Source organism: Aythya marila (genome assembly GCF_965140915.1).
Source record: "Aythya marila genome assembly, chromosome: 18".
NCBI lineage: Eukaryota > Metazoa > Chordata > Aves > Anseriformes > Anatidae > Aythya > Aythya marila.
This window is the reverse complement of record NC_139059.1, coordinates 10,689,258-10,714,754: the sequence shown is the minus strand read 5'-3', so window position 1 is coordinate 10,714,754 and position 25,497 is coordinate 10,689,258. Positions and strand designations below refer to the sequence as shown.

Sequence of the window (25,497 nt, the reverse complement as noted above, 5' to 3'; positions counted from 1 at the left end):
CCCGCAAAGGTATTTAGGGCCTTACCTGGGGGAAATAAATCGGAATTTAGCTGTATAAATTGGGATTAGAAATCCAAATCCCCCGGGGGATCGAAGCCTTATATCTGCGTTTCGAGTTAGGTACCCGGGCCAAGAAATGTGGCTTTAATCGCTCTATCATGTCAGAACCAAGGGGCCTTTCATTTCCGTTCCCGACATGTGGCTTTCGCAGAGGCTTAGCGACCGGTTGGGAACTGCAAGCGCAGCAAGTTGCAACCCCGTGTGTCTGCTCCCGGGGCAGGCAGTGCCGAGCTCTGGCGCCTTCATCCCACCCGGCCCCAGGGGCAGCCAGCGGGCCCGGACCCGGTCAGGGGGTGTGCGATAGCAGAGGGCAAGCAGGACCCCGGTGCTGGGCTCTTCCACAGCTTTCGGTCTTGTGCAGACAGCCCCAGCCATGCACTGCTAAAGCAACCCCCTCAAAACGAAGAAAATTTAAGAAAATAAAATAAATGCAACTTAAAAAAAAAAAAAAAAAAAAAAAAAAAAAAAAAAGAAGAATTAAGCAAAACGAAGGTGTTTAGCTGTGAAAACTCTTTGCTCAGCCAGAGAATTAGTTATATCAAGGGGATGGGCTGAGCTGCAAAGCTGCTGAACGTTCTGCTGACACATTTTACTAAGCTGCCATGGACACGAAACAGCCGCCCGCCACCTGCTCCCGGCCCTCGCGAGCAGCCTGCGGCCGCTTTCCCTGCTTGTTATTTATCTGTGAAACTCAGAAAGTTTGGGCTTCCTCGCCAGGAGGTGCCTGGTTGTTCCCAGCCCTGGGGACCCGGCGGGGCGGTGCAGGATGCGGCCCCTGTGGTTTGCAGTGCTTCGGGAGCGGCAGCACCGCTCGGCAGTGCAGGAGAAGCATCACTTGGTGGGAGAAGCACCACAGGGCGTGGGAGGGCCGTGTCCTCTGCTAAGCTTCTGGGTCTCTCTGGTTCTGACTGCAAAGATTTGGAGCTGGAATAGGAAAGCCACGTGATACAATCTTCATTTTTTGAAATAATAAATATATAATAAAGGATTAAGTGTAGAAGAGAAGTGCTTTGGTTCCCAAAGTCACAGCCAAAGTGTTTATATCTGGCTGTGCTTTGGGTTTGCAGTGCTAAAACAGGGTTTCGCATGGAAGTACTTTTGCCATGCAGGAAGGAGAGAACTGGGAGCAGAATGGTGCCTGGATCACAGTGCGCCAGTGCTCCTGCACCGCTGTGCTGGGGCTGTCCCAGTCCCCCAGACACAGGTTAGGAGGGACTTGGGGAGGCGTTGGGGTCCCACAAAAGCCCTGGGACTCTGTAGGCTTGAAGCGGGGAAGGATTCAGAGACAAGTCCTGCAGGAGTCTCGTGTAACAAGTGCATCCCACGTACAGGTGCATGGGTTGCCACAGGAGCATGTGCAGCCCTCCTGCCACAGGCACATCACGCCTCTCCTCCCCAGCCCCCGCTGTCCCAGCCTCTGCTGCCCCCTTCCATCAGGGGACAGGCTGCTCCGCCGGCAGGTCCCCAGCTGCCAGGATGTCCCCTGATGGCAGCAGCACGTCTTGGCCAGGGGCTAGGACGTGATGACCTGCGGCACCCCCTCCATGCACTTACCTTGAGCAAGCAGTGAGTATGCAGTATCACCCCCACCTGCAGCACTGCTGGGGACACAAACTGGAGGCTTCGTGTAGATGTTCAGTTTGGTCTCAGAGAGGCCCTGGGGAGCTGCACATGGCCCAGGAGCAGCCCCCACAGGGAGCCAATGAAGCGGGGCAGATCACTCACCCTAGGGGAGTCACACTGATCTACACCAGATGGCTCTGGCCACAGCAAGCTCAATTTAAAGCAGCCTGTGGGGTTGAGTGAAGGGGAAGGAGAAAGGCAGAGCAGGGCTGTTGCCAGCAAGAGCATGTTCAGGGCTCTGCTGGCACTGGGTGGCTTCACCTGTTTTGGGGAGGTGTTGTGTGGGTCTGCATCCTTGGACAGAGTGGGAATATTGTGGTGGGAGCAGACGAATGGGGGAGCTCAGGTGCGGCTGGGGATGCTTCCACACGAAGAGGCTGCTGAAGAGGTTTGGGGTTGTTCAGCTCCCGGCTGCTGTCCCTGTCCTGGTCCCTCTCTCTGCAGAGCTGTGCTGCGCCATCCCCTTCAGCGATGCAGCAGGAGGGATGAATGTTTATAGAGCTGCACCATTTCTGTGCCAGAGGACAATCAGGCTCTCGTCCTTGTGATTACCACAGCCACGATGCTGCGACGGCGCTGGCTGCCCTGCGAAGCCGCCCTGTGGCTGGTCACCTATCCGTCCCCGCTCAGCATGCAAGGGAAAGGCTCACGGGTTGCTAGGCCATGGCACTCACATTTATTTCCTTTATTGTCTTTTCTTTCTATGTTTATGGCTGGGGGCATCTTGCCAGTGAGCTGGGTCAGGAACAGTTCTGTTCCCTGGGCTCAGTGACACCAGGCAGCCGTGGCCTGCAGCAGCACCCTGACAGACAGGCATGGCCAGGGCCTTGTTAGCAAATCCACAACCCCTCAGCTCAGTGCTGATGAAATACCCATTCCATATTTTATGCAATAGCCAATATCCAGATGTATCACCGAGAAGTGCTACAGCCATGCTGCCACCTCTGTCTCCATGCCTCAGTTTCTCCTCCCAGCCCACTTCATGTCAGTTCTTGGACCTGCCTCTTGCTTGTGCTCCTGTGGGACAGGAGGAATGGGGCCCTGAGTGCTGGGCCTGGGTGCGTGCATCCTGGTGTGACACAGCTGTGCGGTGGGGGACACGGGGAGACACTGCACGGCTCCTCCCTGGGGCTGTGGATCGCAGCCTGCTGGAGGACAGCCTTGGGGAGCTCGGGGCTTTGTATATGCCTTTTTCTGGTGCAGCTGATGTGGTGTGTGGCACAGCAGGGCTGTCCAGCACCCACTGCCCATGGGGTGCCAGCCCTGCCCCACTGACAGCACCTGTCCTGCTCACTGAGCCTTGGGGCTGCTTGGTGGCAGCTCAGCAGGTCCCATGCCACATGCAGCAGCAGTGGGGAAGCCACATGCAGTCAGGAGAGGTGGAGGAACCCAAGCACCATCGCTGTCTCACTGGGGCCAATGTGTCCCGTTTTCTCCTGACCACAGGCTTTGCCCTAGTGCTGAGGACCTGCCTGCAGCACCCATGGGTGGCCAGGAGCCACGGGCTGTGCACAGACAGCATGTCCACTGGCCAGCCATGATGCTGGGGCCTACTCCGTCATGTCACATCCCATGTCACCACGCCATCGCCAGGCCACGGTGCCACTGGGTGATCACCACCATGATGCTGCCCAACCTCACCCCATGCCAAGCGGTGCCCCGGGGGTCCCGGTGCCCCTGTGGCCGTGTGGCCCGGCTCCAGGCCGCGGTGCCAGCTCCCGCGGGGCCGCCAGTGCGCAGCCATCGTGTCACAGCGGTGGGGCCCATTGGGAGCAGAGCGTTCCTACTGGGGCATTTTATTTGCACACTTCACTAGAGTGGACACCAAAAGGCTTTGCTAATGCTTCATGGGCTGCTAATTTCCTCTCTGACCTGCATTGTCGGAGGGTGACCCCAGCCCGAATCTCTCGGCAATGAATGCCAAAGGCTGACACCGGCCCGGGTTAGGGGTGACAATGGGGCCTCTGTGGGCTCCGGGCAGGCTCCAGCACGGAGCTGGAGAACAGGGGGAATTTGTGTGGCTCTCAAAAGCCCTGGGTGGCACAATAAGGGAGGCCCCAGGGTCTCCCAGGAAGACAGAGGAGGCCGGGGAAGCCAGGCTGGGGGAGGCGCAGAAGACGCTGCCTTTGTGAGCAGCTTTCTTTAGAAAGGAAGGGTTTTCTCAAAGCCCCGTTAGACGACCCAACGGGGGCCTGGCAGATGGATATCACAGGCACGCTGCGCATTCACCGCAGGCTGCGGCTTTGAGCCGCCCTCCCCCCCCAACCCCCCCCCCCCCCAGTCTTTTCTTCATTTTAAGGCTAATTTGTTTTGTTAATGTTTTCTTGCCCTCCCCCTCTCTCCCCTGCAGACTGTGACTCATACTGCAAAGCCTCCAAGGGGAAGCTGAAGATCAACATGAAGAAGTATTGCAAGAAAGACTACGGTGAGTTGCCCTCGCCAAGCCCTTGCACATCCGTCCCGGCCCCTTCCCGGGCTGCAGCACTTTGGGGTTTGCCTCTGGTCTGGCTGGGAGCGCTTGGCGGAGCGGTGTCCTGCATGTAAAACCCTCGGCCCCACACAGGTGTTGGGACAACCCCAAGCCCCGGGCCGGGTGTCTTTGTGCCCAGGTGTCTGCAGGGCTACGGCAATGCCCAGCCCTGTTCTCCCAGCTCATTCCCAGTGGGGTCGGGCCCAAGTGCTCACCGGTGGCTCCATGGAGGAGATGGTCAGGGAGGCCCTGGGCAGGTGACCCCTCACTGCATCCCCAGCACTGGGAACAGGGCTCACCTGCAAAAACTGGAGCAGAGGAATATATGCTATATATGTATATACACATGTATATAAGTGTGGGTGTGCATCGATCCCTATAGATATTATTTCCCCCAACCTGCAATGCAAAAAGCCCCATCCCATCAGCATCACAGAGGCCTGCAGTGCAGGTTCCTCTTCCCTCCCCGGGCACACTCACGGCAGCAGCTCAGCATGCCGGGGGCATGGTGGTGCCAGCAGAACAAATTCCCATTCATCAGCCTCCATGCGCCTTCCTCCACGCAAGCCCCTGCCCGCAGGTATGCCCTGGGGGCTCCTCAAGAACTGGGGCAAGGCACTGAGCTTGGAGGCAAATATCTGAATTCCATGCCAGAAGCGATGCTCAACACCACCCTGTTACAGGCATTGGGTTGCCCACAGGTGGATTCTCTGCTGGATGATAGGCACAACCACATTTCCCACACATGGCACTGGCACTATTTTATTTCCTCACCCTGCTTCTCCAGTGTCCTGCAGGAGTTGAGCTCACACTGGTGCATTTGCAGCCATGTGGCTGGAGGACATTTGCAGGGAGTGAGTCTGTCTTTGTTGGGCTGATTCAGATCGGCCACGGGTGTTTGGATGAGGAAAAGAGGTAAAGGCAGAGAACTGGAGCCACATTTCCCACCCGAGCTGTGTTGGCTCTCCCATGCTTGGGTGTAAGGTTGTGCTTGGTTTTGTTTGTGGCTGTAAGGTGGGCTCTGGGCTTTAGCAGCCTCATGAGACCTGGTGAGAGGAAGGCATCTCAGGAGCCTATATGGGATATGAGAAAACCCACAGAGCAGTGCACAGGAAGAAGAGTGCTGGAAAGAGGCTTTCTGGTGTGTGTTATCAAGCAACAGTGCTGCTTCAGAAGGAAAAGTGGCCAAAGCTGCCTGCCTGGGGGAGTGGGTGCAAGGTGGGGACACCAGGATGGTCCCAAACAGAAGATGGCCACAGCAGATTCACTTTTTCCAGAGCAAAGAGCAAAGCAGCCTGGCCAGGGAGGGGATGTGTGATGTTGCAGGGTAGGAGATGCCATGGGTTAAATAATCCTGCAGGGTAGATGATGCCATGGGATAAACAATGGTATGGGATAAGCAATGCTGCAGGTTAGGCATCGCTATGGGATGACTGAGGCTATGGGATAAGCGATGCTGCAGGATAAATGATGCCATGGGATAAGCTATGCTATGGGATAAGAGATGCTATGGGCTAAGCGATGCTGTGGGATAAGCGATGCTATGGGACAATCGATGCTGCAGGATAAGTGATGCTATGGGATAAGCAGTGCTTCAGGGTACACAGCGCTGTGGGATGATTGATGCTATGGGATAAGCGATGCCATGGGATGTGTGATGCTGCAGGATAAGTGATGCTGCAGCACAACCCCTGTGCTGTGCCTGTAGTCTGTGCCTTCAGCAGAGCCAGGAGGGAAGAAAGGGTTGAAAAGGTGCACAAGGGCGGGATAATAAAGACTTTCTGACTGACACCCCAGCAGGAAGCCAATTAGGAGGCTCTTTTCCTCACCGTTATGCCAGCATCGCCACACTGAATGTCCTAAAAGGCCCTAATTAGCTTGAACAGAGTTACTTCTCCCGCAGGCTCAATCGGGAAGCTATCATCCGCCCCGCGCTCCTCAATGGGGCTTTTTAGCTCCCTCGTTCATTCAGGGATTCAAAGGGGATATTTTCCCTTATTTATTTTTCTTATCTGTTTGTTTTTGGTATTGTTGCTTTTTTCTTTTTCTTTTTTTAAATTGGGCTCTTTCCCGCAAGATCAATTCAGTGCAAATATTTGGAGTGAAACAGTGCATGGAGAGGGCAGGCTGGGAGATTTTGGGGGGGGGGGGGGTGTTCAGACAACGGCAGAAACAGAAAATCCCTGTCTGGGTTTATTTGGGCTGCCTGGCAGAGCGCAGGGGTCGCTCAGCTCCCAAGGAGCTGGGGACAGGTGCTGCTGCTCTGGGCAGTAAAAATCAGCCCAGCAGAGAGCTGGGGGAGCAGGGAGCATTGCTGTGCACCGTGGCCGTGCCCCTCTGCAGCACAGCTTTGTTGCAGGAGGATGGAGATGTCCCCCGTGACCCCAAAGCACTCTTATTTCTGCTCTGGAAAGGGGGTTATTTTTATTAGAAAGGCTGATTGATGCTGCTGCCTGCAGTCCCTCCGCTGCCAGGTGTCTGTCGGGAGCATCCCTCGCTCGCTCAGTGCCTCTGCTTCCAGCCCCATCTGGGGGTTTTCCCCCTTCTCCAGGCTCTGTGGTTAATCCCAGCCAGGTGGGAGGCTGCAGTAAGCAAACCCTGCCCTTTTTAATCCCAATATCCCCCCACTCCCATCCCCAGATCCCTTTACTTCTGCAGGGCCAGATCCTGCACTATCGATGCTGGGGAGTTTTGCTGGGCATCAGCTCCCTGCCTGGGGGTGGTGGGCGCACATCCTGGGCTGAAAGGTGAGCTCATCTGCTCACTTCGCCCTTTCTTGGAAAAAAATCCTTCCTTTCACGGAGACTCCACTTAGTCACCCCCTTTGTCGAGAGGCAGCTTGGCAGGGGCCGGTGGAAAAAAGCAGAATGTGTTTTCAAAAGGCAGCTCCGAAATGAAACGCGGGGGGAAACCCAAGTGCACGTAAAAACCCCATGGCTTGCACCATGGTAAGGGATGGACCCCCCGACCCTGGTGTGGCCGCGAAGGGCTGGGACATCCCGCCCCAAAACTGCATCCCTGGGCTCGAATGTGGCCCTGTGGAAGGGGAATGCGCCTGGCCGGGATTAAGGGTCATAAATCTCCGATATTAAACCGGTAGGAAATTGGCAACCAGAGCAGGCAAAGAGCAGTGCCGCGTGCCAAATAAATTAAAAAATAATAAAAAAATAGCACTTTGCTCCAGTGGGGGAGGACCCAGTGCTTTCCATCCCCAAACTGCCATCCCTGTGCTCCCTCAGGCACTGCCCTGGCTCAGCAGCACTCGCGGTCACTGGCGGCTCTGCCAGGCTCCAGCTCCTGGGGCTGTGTGCGGGATGCTCTGGGGGATCCATGTAGGATGCTCTGCCTGTGTGTAGGGTGCCCTGTGCCTACAAGTAGGATGCTTTGGGTTTGTCCACATAGCCCAGTCCCAGGTTTGCCTTGGCAGGGCCAAGCAGGAAAGAAGGAAGTTTAAGATAAACCCTAAAAGTAAATAAAGGGAAAAAAAAAAAAAAAAAAAAAAAAAAAAAGGAAAAAGAGATTTTTTTTCAGCTTCACTTTTATTCTGTAATCTCATAATTTTGGTCCCCTGACTCATGGTCTCCAAAAGTTCTGGGGGTGCTGCTTTTCTTTCAGCCTTTATGTGGCTATCCTCGGACGTGCAGTTTCGATAGTTTGGGGTCAGTTTCCTAAATCATCGCATCCTCCTCCCCCTGCTTCCATCAGCAGCAGCCAGTCCCTGGCGCTTTCTTGTGGTTGGCAGCCCCCAGCCAAGGCTCAGAGCCGCTGGGCACCACCAGGGCTGGGGCTGAGCCGTGCTGGTGGCACTGCCCGGTGGCACTGGGACCCTCCTGCCCTTCCCGCAGCCCCGGGAACCTCGTGCGCCTTTTCTTAGAAAGAAGCACGGGGTGGGGACAGCCTCCCGTGCACCACACTGGGGAATGCAGTTGGCGAGGTGCCTCCCTGGTGGGATTTGCAGCTCAGCATCGCTGCTGGCAGTGGGGCAGAGCAGGACTAAGGGTTGAGAACCAGGCAGCTCCTCGCCCCCAGCACCTTCCCTGGGCTGCCCTGGCCTCGGAGGGCTCGTGTGGCAGCACCGTGAGCGCTGTTTGCCCACTGCAGAGTGATGTGGGCAAAGCCAAGTGAGCAGAGAGCATTGCTTAGGAGGGAGGCAGGAGAAGGACAACCCCACGGGCTGAAGCCAGCCTCAGGGCAGTGAGCCCCCCAGATGCCTGAATCCCACGGGATTTTCCAGGCGGAGGGATGGAGCCAGCCTAGGAGCTGCCAAACCTCCTCCTGGCATCTCCAGCACCCCTTGGGAGATGATGGAGTCCCCAGCCTCCAAAACCCCTGGGCAGTTCACCCCGAGCTTCAGCTCTGAGACCACCGAGGCTTCTCCAGGGGTGCTGCAAACCCCTGAGCCCACAGGGTTGGACCCAAACCCAGCCGGGCTGCAGCTCCCAGCCCTGCGGAGCTCGGCTGTCCTGCAGGCAGCAGCTCGGGGGCTCTGGCTCCGGGCAAGCCGCGTGTCCTAGACGCAGAGTTTGAGGGCATAAAACTTGCTGTCAGGGAACACAGCTGCAACGTTGCCAGCCAAGCCTTCACCTAAGCTTTCACTCCTTCCACTTCATTAATAAAGGGAAAAAAAAAAAAAAAGACGGGGCCCTGACATCAAAAAAATACAGACTGTGTATGTTAGAGCGGAGTTTCCTGTAACCACCTCTCTCCGGTTCCTTTTCATTCATTTTCTCCATTTTGTCAGTGTGGACCCAGGCAGGTCAAAGGTTTAAGCTTTTTTGGAAAGATTTGTTTCCAAAAAATAAAAATTGGCTAATCTTCACATTTTGTTACCTTCACACCAGACTGGGAAATACATGGTCAGAGCTTAGGGTTGTTTTCTTTCTTCTCTCTCTCCTTTTTTTTTTTTTTTTTTTCTTAATGAAAGCATCTGGCATCTGTGACATGCTCTGACAGAAAAAGAAAAAAAAAAAGAAAAAGAAAAAAAACACATATATTTTGTAATGTGTTAAAAAGCATTGCTGGGCTGTGCAGCCCTGCAGCCCCCTGCCCTTCCTAGCTGGAAATCAGCCTGCATGCTGCAGCTTTAGAGCAAGGGGGATGCTGACGTGCAGCTGATCTGTGGGTGCAAAATTCATGTGTTAACAAGGCAAATCTCAGATTTTTGCCCGTTTTTGTCTTTTTTTATTTTTATTTTTTATTTTTTTTTTTTTTCTGTTTTGTTGAGCCTGTTTCCCCCTGTTTTTGCCCTCAGGACTGCACCCATCTGGGATGGGGTCAGTTTCTGGGAGAGGTGGGCAGAGGGGGTGAGACTGTGCCAGGGCTGGAAAGGAGGTGGAAAAAAGAGGAAAGGCTCAAAGGTTCGGTCAAAAAGCATTTTGTGGTTGGACTGGAGAGGAAAAGGCAGAACGCAGCAGGGCTGCGCCTCCTGCACGCGCCAGTCCCAGCGGTGCCACCTCCCCCGGCTCCCGGCCAGCGCTGGAGCCTCGGCCGGCGGCGTCCCCTCTGTCCCCACTGCTCCCCGTGCCCCTCGCCTCATAATTACTGAATAAACGCGAGGGCTGTGTAGCCGCTGCCCGGTGATGATGCCATTTTCCTGGAAGCCGGCGCTGGGCGAGGAGCTGAGCGTTTAACCCCACCAGAGGCAGCGGCCGGAGGTTTGTGGGCAGCTGCAGGAGGCTGCGCACCGGGAGCTGCCTTCGGCCCTGCGCCTCCTCTTCCTCCCCAGCGGCGGGGCCAAGCGCTCCGCTGGCCTCATGGCCAGCGTGTCCCCGTCCTTCCCTGTGGCTGGGACCCCCGTCTGCAGAACCGGCGTGTTTATGGGAGGCAGCAAGCACGTGGGAGGCATGGACGTGGCCAGCAGGGATGCAGGAGGAAGAAGAGGAGGAGGAAGGCTGGCAGAGGTCACCCTGACCTGCTCAGGGCCACCTGGGCTGCAGCCTGGGGCTGCCTCTTGGGACAAAACCGCACTGGCTGCAGGGGCTTCTGAAATCAGCCCTGATCCTCACCCTTGAGCGCTTCGCTCTCAGCTCTGTGCGAGCAGGAGGCAGCACACAGAAGAGGCAGAGTCTGGCAAACATGAGTCCACCTCATTCTGAAAGTTAATCGATGGCTTAAAAACTTTGCGGGTGCCAGGGCAGATGGTGGAGGCAGCGCTGCACAAGCAGCCCTGGGGAGCTGCCCCATCTGCGCTCACTTCATGGCCACATCCTGCTGGCCCCTGGCACATCTCTAGGATGTGAACAGGAGAAAGAGGCCCCTGCCATGGGTAGGGCAGCTCCTGGCCACCCCCATACAGCCCTGTGGTCCATGGGGCAGCCGTGCCCCTGCCCGGGGGGACCCAGGGGCCTTGCTCCTGGCAGCTGCGGCCCCTCTGCCACCAGCACCGGCTGCTGCTGCTCTTGGTGAACCCCCCGGGGCCAGAGGTTTTCTTCACGCAACCACCCCGTTGGTCGCTCCCTTTTCCTCTCACACGCCGTTAGGTAGGGCTCTGAATTCATTCCCTTCCCACCAGCACGAGCTGTAACATCTTTTCCTCTCTCCTCCTGCCTTTTTTTCTCCAGCTGTCCAGATCCACATCCTGAAAGCGGAAAAAAATGCCGACTGGTGGAAGTTCACGGTCAACATCATCTCCGTCTACAAACAAGGCAGCAACCGGATACGGCGCGGAGACCAGACCCTGTGGATCCACTCCAAGGACATAGCCTGCAAGTGCCCCAAAATCAAGCCCATGAAGAAGTACCTGCTGCTGGGCAACAACGAGGACTCTCCCGACCAGAGCGGCATCATTGCGGACAAAACCAGCCTGGTGATCCAGTGGCGGGATACGTGGGCCCGGCGGCTCAGGAAGTTCCAACAGCGGGAGAAGAAGGGCAAGTGTAAGAAAGCCTAAAGGAGGAGAAGGCGATGGAGAGCGCGAGAGTGAGAGTCTGAGTGTGCATGCTGCTTTGTGTAGGGCTGGGGCGGGCAGGGCCGGCGCGGGGGAAAGCTGCGGCACCGTGTGCTGGGGGGCACGGCCGTGCCAGGCGGGCACCTCACATCCCAGGATAAAAAAGGATAAAAGAAAACAACACAACAAACCACCAACGGCAAAATCACAGACGTGGCAATTAAACACCATCGTGAGAGGAGGGGGGACGCGGGTGTGTGGCGCTGCTGATGCTGCCCCTGGGCTGGAGGATCCAGAGACACCGAACTGCTTACAGCTGCTGACACCAGGCTGGGAACACCGAGGCTGCAAGAAACAAATCAACAGTGATGCTGGAGATGAGCTCCCCTCCCCAAAATACACACAGTGAGATGAGATTGAACCTAAGAAGAACCTCAGAAGAACCTAAGCAGAGGCTCAGCACTGAGGGCCAGACGGTGCGGGTTGTGCCAGGGCTCGGCCTCGATGCTCCCCCACACTGCACGGCCTGGGGCAGGACGAGGTCTCCGTGTGCTGATCCCACAGCACCAGGTCCCCCACCCATGGGCACCTGAGGCAGCGACTGCCACTTGGGTGCCCTGCTCCCCTCCTGGCCACAGGCTCCCACTCAAGGAGTTCATAACCCCAGGAAACACCCAGAAAAAACAAACAAACAAAAGAATTGGCATCCCGTAGGTGCTCTGAAAAACCTCACCCCAGTGTAACCGCAGTCTCCAGCCATGGCCACCCCGATACCTTCATGGCCCTTCTGCTGCCGCCCTCAGGACATGCTGGGAGCTGAGCCCCCGGCTGGCAGCTGCTGAGCCTCAGCCCCCCAAAAGCACCCCAAAAAGCCCCCAAAAGCACCGTGGTGCTGCCCCCGCTCCCTCGGGAGCCACCGGCTGCCCCTGGCAGGTGACCCCTGGGGATGCGGGGAGGCAGGACAGCGGTGCCAAGGCTCTGCCTGCCCCATGGGACTGGGTGCAAGGTCTGGCCCATCGCAGGGCTCTGGGTTGCTCTTCCCCTTCCACAGGGCGAGAGGAGCTGATCAGCCCCGGGGGAATGCTGTTCCCAACATAACCTCTAACATCTGAAGCCAGGCAGTGGCCGCATCGTCTCCATCTCCCACCCCAGGGGCACCCAGGGGCAGGGTGCGGGCAGACAGGGTGCTGAGCCGCTCAGCACCCAGCCTGAGCCCCCGTGGCAGCAAGAGCCGGGGTGGAAAGGCGGGGAGGGCAGGCCAGGTACCTGGAGGAGAAGCAAACATTTAAGTTGCTCCGAAAAGCAAAACCTCCCTGATATTTTTCCTTTTAGGAAACTTGGAAACATCCATTTTATGACATTTTCCAGTGGTTTTGCCTTGTTTTATAGCAATTGACAATATTTATATAATGACATAAACTACCATAAAGCGAGGCAGCCATGTAAATAGGTGTAAAGGGGAGGGCTCCCAGGGAAGCCCCAGCCGTCGCCACGTGCTGGAGCCATGGCAGGGAGGGCGTGAGCTCCACAGAGCCCCCTCATTCGCACAGCCCCGCAGAAATGAACTGGGGTACCAGGAAATTCAGGGGCACCAAGCCAGCCACCACACCAAGCCACAGCTGCCCCCTCCTTACTCCGGGCAGACTCGGTCTTCCTCACTTCAGGGCTCAAGGACAGGCAGCAGACTTGCAGCTGAGGGAACCCAAGCCACCAAGAAAGACAAAATCTGAGCTTTGGTGTCCAAATGGAGGCCTGAAGCCCCAAAGCCGGGCTGGATGCACTCCTCCAGCCGGCATCAGGGGATGCTTGGGGCAGCCTGGTCCCTGTTTAGCCAGGACGAGCCACAGGTGACCGCACTGCTCCCAACAGCCCCAAAGCAGCTGGATCCAGCCCCGAATCTCTTCTTCACCTGCACAGCGGGAAGGTGAGGTCAGGGGACTCGGGGCTGCCCACGCCACACACCCCGCACTCCCTCAGCCCCTTCCCAAGCCTGGCGAGCACCGGGTGCCCCCCAGCACCCCCCTGGGGATGAGCCCCGGCCCTTTCACTGCCGCTGGTGTTCGGGAGGCAGCGGGGGAAACGCCACGTACCCGCTGCCTGCCAAGCCCAGCAGATCAGGAACGGGGCTTGCACAGGGTGAGAGCAGCTCGGGGACACCAAGCCCCTGTCCCCATCCCACTGCCAGCCTGCTCCGAGGTGGCTGCAGGAGTTCTGCGCTCACCAACAGTCGCTCCATCCATGCTCCCAGTAAGCCCGACCTGCTGGAGCAGCTGGTGCAACTGGTGTGCTTCCCCTTGGGATGCCCCAATTTCGGGGCGTCTGGGGATGCAGCTGCTCCCTGCAGCCTCCCCTGCTCCAGGACACATCCTGGGGACGGGGGACTTCGTCACTCAGCGGGGACCAGATCTCACTCCTAAGCATCACCGCCACGGCCAGGGGTGCAGCAGTCGGGGTGGGGAACAAAGAAACCCCACCATAACCCCCAGGAACCGCAGCGCCCACCCATTGCCTGCCCTGCACGCCCCACACCTCGGCCCCTGCGAACTGTCCCCGTCCCATGGCCAAGGCGGTGACAAAGAGCCGGGGGGGCACGAGCAGGGGCTGGGACAGGGCAAAGGGGCTGCGGCGCCTTCAGCGCAAGATCGGAAAGCAGCTGAAATGCCAAAACAATCATCACTCGACGGTAGCACCCGACAGGAGTCGTTTCGTCTCGTTTTTGTTTGTCTCGTCGTGTCCGTCCCCCCCGCACACCCGCTCCTCTCCGGTCACACAGACCTGTCACAAAACCTGTGTTCGTTGTTTTTTTTTGTTTGTTTGTTTTGGTTTTGTTTTATTTTTTTTTTTGTTATTTCTGTTAATATCTTGAATTGTAAATGTTGTTTAGTTATGACCATTGCATACGGCTTTGGGCGATGTTTCTTTACAATGCATACTAATATATTATGGTTATTATATATGAATATATTTAATGACACGTGAAAAAGTTGTGGATTTTCTTATTGTTTTTCTGAATTATTTCTTTTTTTTTTTTTTTCTTTGTCTGTTTCGTTAGATTGGCTGTAATTGATCCCGAAAGAGCTTGTAACTGTTCAGCACCCACGCAGTAGAACTAAAGTCAGAACCAGTTGAATAAACTCTTGTAAACCGAACCCATCTCCGTGCTCCTCTGCTTCCTCCCGCCCCAAGGGGCCCCGCTCCGCGCAGGGGCTGCTGAACCCCCCCCGGCACCCCCAGTACCCCCGGGGGCAGCAGGGGTGCCACGGGCTCACCAGGCACATGGGACCGGGTCCCTGGGGGTGCCTTTGGGTGCTGACACCTGCGGGACCGTCGTCCAGCACCAGGAGCAGGATCGAGGGCTAGGTGCAGGGATGGGGACAGGGACAGGGCTATGGGGGGACTGCCAGCCCGAGGGCCGTTCTCAGGGCTCCTCTTTGCTCCCCCAGCTATGGGATTTTGAGCCCCAGCAGCCGGAGTGCTGGCAGAGGGAGGGCGCAGTGGGAGCGAGGCAGCAAAATGCTTCCAGAGAGAAAAACACGGGCAAAAGGTGCTGCAAACGGCAGAGGGGTCAGCCTGCGTGACCCACGCTCTCAGTGTCTCCGATAATTTATTAATTCGAAAACATCTCCGAGGTCAGAAATCTCAGATCTTTATTGCAGGGACAAATGGGTCAGCAGTGCCCTCAACTCCGCCCCGGGGCTCTCGGCGGCTTTGCAGAGGAGCAAATGGATTTCCCAGCCCCGCCGGCAATCCCCAGGGCTCAGCCTGGTCCCCGGCGAGCGCCGCACTCGCGGCATCTGCAGCGGGGCGCTCGGCGAGGCTCCAGGAACGAGGGCACCCGAAAAGGCGCAACCGCAGCACCCGCTGCACCCCGCGGGCATGGGGCAACCCCAAGCACCACACACCCTGTGCTGGGACACCAGGGCAGGGGGTGACAGTGGGGCAGTGACAACGCGACCGAACCCCACGACCCCAGCTTCCCAACCCCGCTGGCTCCGGGGCTGCCGCGAGCTGCTCCGCTGTTTCAGCCTTCCTTCTTTTGTGGAGCCAGGAGACAGAAAAGCGCTCCATGCACAGCAGAGCGCTGCCAAATCCACTTCTTTTTAATAAAGCTCCTCACCCACATGACACGCTAAATGTTACCTAAAGGGCAAACCTCAGAATCCCTTTGTTAGACGCTTCAGCAGAGCAATCCTCGTGTTCCCACCTTCCCCATGCACCAACAGAAAAATGTGTTTGAGGACAAAACAGACCAGAAAACATCTTTTTTAAAGCCTCTATCGACTCAAAGTCACTGTCCCATTGATCAGGATGAATTATGCATCCATTCTGCCCATCCTGGGAGTTTAAATAAAGCCTTAATTCCCTCTGTAAAGTGCAGTTTTAATCAGAAAGCCCAGTCCGCAGGCTCGTCGTGATGAACCGAGCTGTGCCGCTGCCAGCAGAGCCCAGCGGGGCAGGTTTGGCACCCAGCTCCCCCCCGCCAGCACCGCGGGAGCGCACGGGTGCTGGAGACATCTCCAAAGCTCCCTGCTGCTCCTTTCCAGCTGGGACAGCCTTGCTTAAAGCTCCATTTCTACTGAGATCAAGCAATAAACTAATCAAAAACCTGTTGTGTCCTTTTGGAAACCACAAGAAAGTAGAACTATTTTTTTTTTCCATCCCTCCTTTGAAGGTTGTAATATGAAGCATCTTTGCAAGGGAAAACAAGCAAAACAGAACAACCTGGACTGGACTTCTAAAGGACTTAAAGGATTTTCTCCAGCAAAGCACATAGAGATGTGTGAGGGACTCTGGTCCTTCACACTAACAGGCACCGCTCCAAAATCTCACCTTGTGGGCACAACAGATGCTGTTACCCACCTCGAAGCCCAAACCCAAATTTCCACCTGTGTGCAGAGCCCAGGAAGCCAGCGGGGCACACCCGGCCTTGCCCCAAGACTGGGAATCCCACTGGGGGCACGGGTCTCCCCGGCAGCCCCTCACTCAGGAGGGGATTTTCAAAGCCTCCTGCCCGTGCCACGCTGCAGCTCCTGGGCTGTTTCCCGCAGAGCTCCAAGCTCCACCTGCCCTGTGCTGGTCCCCGGAGCACAGGCAGGAAAGGGCGAAGTGCTGGGGCTTTTCAGCCCCCGGGAACAGTTCCTACCCGTTAGCAACAGACACGCATTTGGTGGGTGCTCGGCAGCTCTGTGAATCCACTGCCTGCTTCCAGCAGAACCATCGCACGCTGCCCTTTCCAGGTCGGATCCTGGAGCCTCAGCTCCAGCTGCAAGGATTTAATGAGAGCAGTTCTGCGCTCAGATCTGCACACACTTCCCAAGGGGTCAGTGCCCGAGCCCCAGCCAAAGGATGGGGAAACTGAGCAGGGAAGAGGGGATGGCTTTGTGCCCCGGGGGGCTGCACAGTGCCAGCCCCGCGTCCCCCCTCCCGGCGCAGCGCTGCACCCGCGGCACCTCTGGGTGCGGAGGGGAGGGCGGCAGGGGCAGCTCGGAGCCCCCAGAGCACATCTCTCACCGCCGTGAGGGAGGACCCAGGGCTGGCAGTCATTACAGAGCCGCAGGATGTGTGCCGAGATACACAGAGCCACTTCTTTCCTTCTCAGAACCGGCTCTGAGGTGCTGGAAGTGTGAGTGAAATCACTCGCCCGTAACACGAGATGACAGGAAACGTTGAAACGCCAGGCAGATGAATTGTATATAAATGGATCAGCTTTTATTCAACAGTTATTGCTTGCTCTATCAATTCTGAAATCAAATTGGCGCATGTAACAAAATAATGATTTTTTTGGCCAGAAGTGAGCGTTCAATACTTCTTTTTCATTAGTTTTTAATAGGCAATCCTTCCCTTCAGTATTAACAGTGTGTGTAAAGTTATAAAAGAAAGAGGCAGATCTCAGCTGCTGAAATTAGTACGTTAATAGCAGCGCATCTCCTGTGGTCAGGCGGAGGCTGCCCCGAGCAAGGCAGAGCACGTGGAGAGCGCTCCTTCCCCATGAGCGCATTTTGGGCAAGGTTTTCCACGCTTATGCACCTGGTTGTGTTAAAGCCCTGCCGCTGTTTACATTTCTATCTGCAGAGATCAACACCGATAATTCTCCCCCAGCAGCCAAAGGCTGACTCACTCGTGGCCATTTCGGAGCAGCTCATCTGGGTTCCTGCGCTCGGGAGCAGCGCTTCCCCGCAGGGCTACGCCTGCCCTCATGCTCCCCATCCCGCTGCGAGCTACATGCATGCATTCCCTAAAACATGTATGCCTTGAAAAACAGTAAGAGTTTTCAGTCTGGAGAAAGGTATCAGAAAGCACAGGAGCCGCTGGTGTCCTCCCCAGCCTCACCTTCACAGCTGGCAGCACGTCAAAGCCCCTGGGACAAGCGGCCGCCCAGCAGAGCAGCAGAGGGCCAGGGAGCGTGCCAGCATCACCGCCTGCTTAGACATGGAGGCACTGCCAGCTGCATCCTCCCAGAACGTGAAATCAAGGTAGGAAGAGTCCTTTTCAAGTTCAAACCCTCCAAACCAGGCAGCACTCTTCAGCTGTGCACCGAATGAAGGAACGGATGTCTGCCGGACACAGCTTCATTCTAACACTGTGGAGTTTATTGGAAACACATAAGGGCTTTGCACAAAGTTGGTCTCTTCTGTGGAGTCGTCCATGCTCAGCTGGTGAGCAGCAGCTCAAATGGGCCCCACATTCGCCTTACTTTGTTGGCCAGACAGCAACCACAGCAATTGCAATCAGCAGCAACACAATTACCACCAGCATTCCTGGAAAAGATGAAACAACACGTTAAGGTTGCTGCCTTCATCTTTTACAATTGGTCTTTTGCAATTAAACTCTTCCTCCCCGTCCTGCTCCCTCTCCCTGCTGAGACAGATTTTCCCCCAGGCTCACCGCCTGAGAGCCCTTCCTCACCGCCCCACCAGACCCTCGCACGCCGATCACCTGCACCGCAGCCCGAACCCGGCAGCCCCACTGGCAGAGCAGTTCCTCCCCAACTGACCCCCGAATTCAGTTTTAGCTGTGCCTGCGGAGTATCTTCCTACTTCAACATCTGCCTTGCAAAAATTAAGGGGCAGGTTTAACGCATTGCAAGCACAGTGAAGCTCTTCTACAATCCCTCTCCACCATCCCACTGGGGAAAGGATTATTCAGAAGGAAACCCAAATTGCATCAGGAAATTGTTTCCAATACAAACTACTCCCACATCCAGGCAGAACGATCTGCACAGCAGAAGCAGCGCGTTTGGGGACGCGTGTACCTGGCTTCAGAAAACAAACCCCAAGCAGCACGTGAGGGAGCCTGGCGGTGCTCTGCCCCCGCTCTGTGTGCCCAGCCCTCCCGGCTGATATTCTCGCGACTAATTCAATCTCACCGATCCGCACGACTATTTATTAGCTCAGGCATCCAACGCTGCTCTGCAGAAGGCTGGTGTTAAGAGGGGCACGTTAGCAGCAGAGCAGTCGCCCAGGCAGGCTCCCCACAGCCCCAGCACAGAGCCGCTCGGTGCCCGTGGTACGGGGCTCACCGCCTGGACACTGCCCTGCCACAGCCCAGAGGAAAGCCCTTCTGGGCAGCCGGGCAGGAGGGGACAGGCAGAAACGCTCTCCTGAAAGCAGACCGGGTGCCACCGCCTCCCAGGCAGCAAGAGCCCCAAAAGTCAAGGCCTGGCACGGGCACGGCCCCCAGGGCAGCGGCGCTGTGCTTCCCCCGGGGCTGAGCTACCTTTTAGTTATCAGCTGTTTGTGCTGGTATCTGCTCGGCGCTGTCCTGCCAGAGCTGTGGGAATATGTTAGGGCTCCAAGAGCGGAAAAAATGTCCCTTCGCTTGGTCCGCTAACAGATGACTATTACTCAACCACTTACAATATTTACAAGTCCAGCTCATGGCAATTAAGAAAGGATGTATTAAAATAAACTCCTCTTTCCAAGCTGGAAAAGGATATTAGACATCGCTTTTTGTAAATAGTGTCATGTTTTCTGTGCAGAAACGGTTTCTGTGCCAGGGGTCCGTGATTTTTTTCCAGCGCAGCAGAGTTGCCACCACCACAACTCCTCCTCTTCTGCCCAGCTGCACGCGGGGGGGCAGCGAGCGGGGCACGGCCGCAGCGGGGACAGCCCATGGGCCACACGGGGCCGCGTCCTCCTGCTGCAGCTACGGCCCCCGGGGACACCCTGCCTGTACACAGATGATGCTGCAGCACGGGCTACACCTGGATAACACTGCGTTAATCACACTGAACAGGGAATGGGCTCCTAAAAATGTCTGGCTGTTGCTGCTGCTTTCTGCCCCCGTCCAGCAGCGTGATCCAGGCGTGCAGGAACCAGCGGGGTGCTGGACCACGAGCGGGTGACTCGCTCCCACCCCCTGGCAGGGCTGAGGCACCGGCATTCAGCTCAGGCGTAGCCCACCCACCACCTCCAACTCACCCATCAGCGCAGCCTGCTGAATTAACACTGTGCAAACACCATCTCTACTTTTACTGCACTTCTAGTCTCCGTGCTTTTACATCTTACTGTGCATTTTGAGGTACTCAGCGAGGCTGGAAGCAAACAGCCTGCTTAAATAAGGAAGAAGCAAGATCTGATTAAGCTTCTGCATTCACGTTCTCTGTTTTGCACTGGAGGGAAAAGTTTTAGAGGGTGCAAATCCTTTGTGCAGTTTCGGTGTAACAGTTTATGGACTTCAGCAATTAGGAGACAACTGAGATCGGTTTCTTGGAAAACACTCCATAGGTGTGAATTAGTAACGATACGGAGTAGAGTTAATGGGGCATAATTATTCTTTGACAACTCCCAAGAAAAACTCCACATAAACCAGAATTATTACACAGCAGGAACCAGGGAAGGTGGGGGACTAATAAAGTCTGGCTAATGGGCAGGGGCAGAATGAATAGGAAACTCGAGAGAATGGGTAGGGCACCAACAGCAGGACAGCAAAACGAAAGAAACTTCATCTTTTTCCTGGAAAGAGACTGGTACTAAAAACCTGGAGCCACTTTTCTCTTTCCAAAAGCAGTGGTCAAGTATTTACTCCCCACATGAGAGACGGGGAAGCAGAGATGGCACGTGTCAGCGCAGCGTAAATCAGAAACCAGCCAGCATTAAAGGCTTATCCGATCCTCACAGTATGCACAAGAAGAATAGGACAACGTAAATTGGCAATAGCATACAAATTTCAAAGTACCTCTTGCATGATAGAGACCAGATGTTACGCACATTGTATTTTTTCCTATACTACAGAATAACAGATTAGAAGGATCTGAGGCTTTAAACTTGGGTGTTTCACAGCGCGCAACATGCTTTCCTCCCCAAAACTGCAGATAGGACCTGACAGTAATTATGCATTCTGGGTTCCCTGCCTGCTTTGCCTTTCTTTGCTCAAGCCCCATGAAACACAAACAGTCCCCTCGACAAGAGCTCCTCAAAGGAAAGTTCACGAATCAAAGCCACCAACAAAGCCAACGGGAGTCGGAGAGCAGCGGCAGCAAGAACCAGCTCCCTGCACAAAGGAGAAGCGAGCAGCGACAGAAACGCTCGGAAACGTGCTGCAGGGGAAGGTGAGGAGCGACAGCAGGAGCCTGGGCGCAGTCGTGGCCATGGGCTGGGGCAGTTGGAGGAGGCTCTCGAAGCTCCACGTGCTGCAGAGCTGGAGGCCGTGCCGTTGTTTCAGTGCAGAGGAGAGGCCCAGGGCTGCAGGACGCCGAATTCCCCTTCCCCTGCCCCTTCCTTGCTGCCCCCATGGCTGCCCGAGGCCCTTCCCGCGGCGCCGCAGGGGTTTGGGCACCCAGGGAATGAGTTTTCAGCCCCAGCTCGCGCTGTGTTTTCCAGGGGTTAACGATGGGCACGGATGCAGTCAATGGCCCAGGACCGTGCCGCAGGGCCCCAGCCGGGCAGGGGGAACATCGGGGTGCCAAAGTCCCTGCTGGGAACGGGACCACACTTACAGCCCGGGCACTCTGGTGTGCTGCCAGCTGTCCTCAGGGACCACAAACAGCACTCCGGCAGACGACAGCCCAGTTAAGTCATTTCATTTCCTCCCTTCCTCCCAACCCTGCCTGCCCCACAGCCGAGGGGGCACAGAGCACGTCCCTGCCCCCAGAGCCGAGCACCCACGGGGTGTAGGGGACGGGGGCACTGCGGGGCAAAGCTGATGGTGCTGCTACCACATCTGTAACCTCACAGGCTGCTTAACGAGCTTGTTTCCCCTCGCCAACTCCTGCAAACCCCGCACAGCCCTGACAGGTCGGCTTCCTCGGAGGACAGCGGGTGCCCACCACCTTGTGCTTGCCATTAACCACCCAGCATCTCCTGCCCCTCCTGCTGCCCCTTCAGACCGAGGCCGCTGAGCCTGACCGACCTGCAGGTTCGTTGGGGCATTTCTAATTCCCCCTGCTAACAACGGCTGGAGCCCGGCAGAAATTTCTGCCCAGGAGCACCGAGGAGGAGAGGAGCCCTCGCAGCACCCACACAAAGCAGCCAATTGTTGCTTGTCAGCTCAGCACTCATGCCAGCTTTGTGACAAGGCAATATTTACTGTGAAATATCCACTTATTGTGCTGAATATAACTCCTGGGAATCTGAGCGTGTTTAGGATCTGGCAGGGATTCAAGTGCCTTTGCAAAGGCAGGCAGGAACTTTGTCATAAATACATCTTGTTTTGACAACTCCCTCTTGAATATGTGTCAAAAGATTTCTGGGCTGCCTCTATCAGCCTCTCGACGTACCATTAACGCCGCGGCGCTGCCCCGTTGGGTTTGCTGTGCTCCTGCAGGACTGTGCTGGGCTACAGCTACCCCAGCGAGGGTCTGCGGCGGCGACAGTCACTGCGAACGGGGCTGAGGCTCCGCTTCCACACACCCGCACCGTTCTCTGGGGAGGGGGGATCACACCTGCCACATACCGACGAGGAGGGTGCAGGCAGGTGCCCTGGGGCTGTCAAGGGTCCCTAGGAGTCCCCAGCCCTGCTCTGCTGGACCCCAGCCCAGGGAAGGCAGCAGCAGGCACAAGGCAGCAGCGTCACGGTGCCGGCGCGGTGCTGCCTCGGGTACCAGCCCAGCTGGGGCTGGCGGTGGGAGCAGGCAACGTGGAACCAGGCAGGCACCAGGGAGCAGGTCCCGAATGTTTGAAGAAATGCTGGGAGAGTTTGTGACAGCAAGTGCAGAGCCAGTTTGCCTGTGATAGCTGAGGCTTGGACTCAGCGAGCAAGGAAATCTCTTCCAGTCCCTGCTGCTATAATTAGTGCAGCGAGGTCCTTATAAATAGGAGAAGTAAATATAAGCATATGCTAAGGGATGATGATTTCTCCTTTCCGCAAAGGTCTGTACCAGGGCTTCTCTTTCAAGTCCAAACCAGAGAGCCCTGGCAGCAAGGCATTTCTCTCCCCCAGAGCCAGGAAGCAGGCAGAGTCACCTGGACAAGGACCTGGCCAACGGGACCCCTGCCTCTGTCACCCCCAAATCCCCCGGGACACCCTGAGACTCGGTGAGCAGCCGTGCCTTCAGTGAGCTGGACGGGTCCGTGGGCTCGGTGCTGCTCCTGGCTATCGGGCACATTCAGAAAGCGAACGTGAACAGGCCTTGGCTGGTTGCTGGATGCTGAAATAAATACAATTTCAGCCCATTACAAAACCTTCTAAAGTATGTGTGTGTGCCCAAGTCAAGTGCCCTGACTTTAAAAGCTGAAAGGTTACATCCAGGTCTGGTTCAAGAAGGGTTAGCTTGCAGCTGGCAAACCCCAGCAAAAAACAAGGCACGCCTGTAGGAGATCTCCCTGTGCTCACTGCCTGCAGAGGGGAAAAGGGGAAAAAAGAGGGGAAAGCCACCCCGAGCCGGCTGTCTGCCCACGGGTGACTTTAGAGCATCCCCTAAGACCTGCTCCTTCGCCTGCTGGTGACTGTCTGTGGGAATGGGATTTTGCTTGGGATTTTCCGTATCATTTCCGTTGATTCGGGTGCAGTGTCACTCTCAGTAACGCTAAGCTCAGCGGTGGCGTCTTTTATAGATTCTAAAGAAAATAATAAATAGCATGCTATGACTTTAAAGAGCCTGGTATAGCATTACATTATCTGGAAAAAGCTGCTTGCTTTATGCCAAGAAAGTTATATTCCCACCGAACTGTCTATGCCGAAGTTTATGAATAAGTCTTCTTTTATAAGTGACACGGAGCGCTAACTTATAAACACATCATAGCTGTTTTATAGGGTAGGAGAGAAGCGGGGAGAAGATGGAGTTTCAACAAGAGGCTGCAGAGGCAGGGCTGCTTTCTTTTTTTCTTCTTTTTTTAATGTCATGGTTTAAAAAAAAAAAACACAAAACTTTATCTGCTTTTTCAGTAAGTTCATTTTAAGCTCGTGTTGCCAGATATATGGCAGAAACCCTGCCCAAATCTGTTCAAACCCTTGATTTTCAAGGCAACAGCGAACCAACTTGGAAGGCTGACGCAGAACCCGATGCACATACCTAAAGCACTAGTTTAACATGGCAAGCACCCGAAGAAATCCATCTTGCTGTCCTTTATGTTCCCTAAAAAAAGCCAAACACTTTCTCCCCCAAAAGCTATAAAAATCTTTCCCTCTAACGTTTTCCTCGTCTAAAGCGAGACGGGGCATTCAATTTGTATTGCATTAAGAACCACTTTAGCATAAATCCCCCACTATTAAGCTGGCTTGTATGTAAATACACTCCCTGATTCCTACACCTGCATCATTGAAACCCCCTCCCTGGAGGCCTGTTCTTTATTACTTCTGTGACAGCCAAACGTTTTCTTGGGCGATACACGTCTGCACAGCGCCGCGCTCGCACGTTATCCTCCGCCCCCGTCCACCCAAAGGAACCTGGCCCTTATTGCTTTTGACCTTCCTTTTCAACCGGTCTGACTTGAGAAATTTAACACTACAATTGTACCTCTCAACTCTGACATCGAAATCATTGGCAATTCTCAAACAAATCAAGACCAGGCTCTGAGAACAGTTATTAAAGGCTCCCAACACCCATGTGTTTCATTGGGTCTACGGGAAAAAAAAAAAAAAAGACACTTCTCAAAAAAGCCGAGCTCTTTGGAAACAACAACTATGGCATTATTAATTCCTTATTTGGAAGAAAGACAGACCTAGGTCATTCCTATGGAGGAGGAAAAAACTCAAGTTACTCCTCGTTCGGAGCTGTTTGTGCAGCAACAGGTTAACCTGCAGGAACGAGCTATCGGAGTGGGACGCACAGGCTCTGCCTCTCCACGTTAACTCCTCAGGCCACGTTAGTTCACATAGGAAAAAACCTGCATTTTTGTGCTTTTTGCCACGTCAGGTTAGAGCTGTGCTTCTCTCGCGGCACGCAGACGGGTTTGTTATTGTTCCTGCGAGCCTTTGATCAGGGCCCGCACATACCTCACGTTACTGACAGCAATACCTGTTGGCAAACAACGTGTGGATAAACAACAGCGAGATGAAAACCACAATTGGGAAACAAATGTCAAATGCAGTCCCAGAAGCAACATGATGTGAGTTTAAATCCAGAACGTTTATTGCTTCAGTGATCAAATAATCCCTGGAGTTCAGGTCCCAAACCACATGCACAGCCCCACTGAATGAAAGGAAGTGAGATAAGTGTTTCTCTTAATCCATTATTGTTATACCTCAATTTGCTTCTTTTTTTAATCTATTTTTCAAATTACAAATGCATGCCAGATAGTATATTGAACGAGTTCCAAGTGCAATTGCAATGAAATCCCATATTCTTTCAAGAAAACGAGATATTTTGTAAAATCCCAACCTTAAATGAACTGCAATAGTTGGAGGAATGGCTCGAATGGATGCACTCGCAGCCTCCCGTCACTGCTCGTGTCTCCAGCATGGCCAGTACTCGGGCTGTGCTAACGAAATCCACTTTTGGCAGCAGTGAGGCGGCTTTGATCCAAGGGTTTAAGATGCCACATAAATATAAATTTGACGGCACACCTCTAAGTCTACTTAAGATACACAATTTATTAACCTCTTGCGTTAATCTGAGAACCAGACAAAAGAAGGGCAGTGGGAATAGAGGAAGGTTTCCTGAAGGAGTTAAGAAATACAGGGACATTTTACCTTCCGAGACACAAAACCTGAAGCTCAGGGAGAGGCAAGACATTTGTTTGGATTTGAAGACAAGTCGAGAGCATGGCAAGAACTGTAATAATCTGTAATTTCCAGGGAAAATTGCTGGAAAGGAAACACTGAGCTAAATGTGTATCTGCTTTTAAACAGCAAATGTTAGTTCACACAGGACAACCTAGGAGAAACAGCTCAAGGTACATTTGATACAGAATTGCTGAACCAGAGAGCACTGAAACAGTTTATACACGTGCCCCCGTAACACCTTCCTGCAAACCGTTCTGAAGATTTGGGAACAAAAATATTTACGGGACTCATCGCTGCATAAAGAGCAAATGGAAATTCACCACGAGGGAAAAGCTTACACGAGTTACACGCCTTC

General features: G+C 54.9%; 2 protein-coding genes across 3 annotated transcripts in view; one reads left to right on the top strand and one right to left on the bottom strand.

Moving 5' to 3' along the window:
* NTN1 (netrin 1) overlaps window positions 1-14,455 on the top strand; it is an 85,465-nt gene extending 71,010 nt beyond the window's left edge. Inside the window, exons 5-7 of one of the 2 annotated variants that reach the window (XM_082774744.1) lie at window positions 4,034-4,108; window positions 10,714-11,028; window positions 14,092-14,455. In XM_082774744.1, coding sequence (XP_082630870.1) covers window positions 4,034-4,108; window positions 10,714-11,028; window positions 14,092-14,102 — 401 coding nt within the window. In that variant the 3' untranslated portion in view covers window positions 14,103-14,455. Of the gene's footprint in view, window positions 1-4,033; window positions 4,109-10,713 lie in introns of both variants that reach the window. The other variant, XM_082774743.1, reaches the window with a different exon arrangement.
* A 2,271-nt stretch (window positions 14,456-16,726) lies between these two features.
* Window positions 16,727-25,497, bottom strand: part of STX8 (syntaxin 8) — a 96,441-nt gene continuing 87,670 nt past the window's right edge. The window contains exon 8 of the mRNA XM_082775184.1: window positions 16,727-17,797. Coding sequence (XP_082631310.1) covers window positions 17,730-17,797 — 68 coding nt within the window. The 3' untranslated portion in view covers window positions 16,727-17,729. The remainder of the gene's footprint in view (window positions 17,798-25,497) is intronic.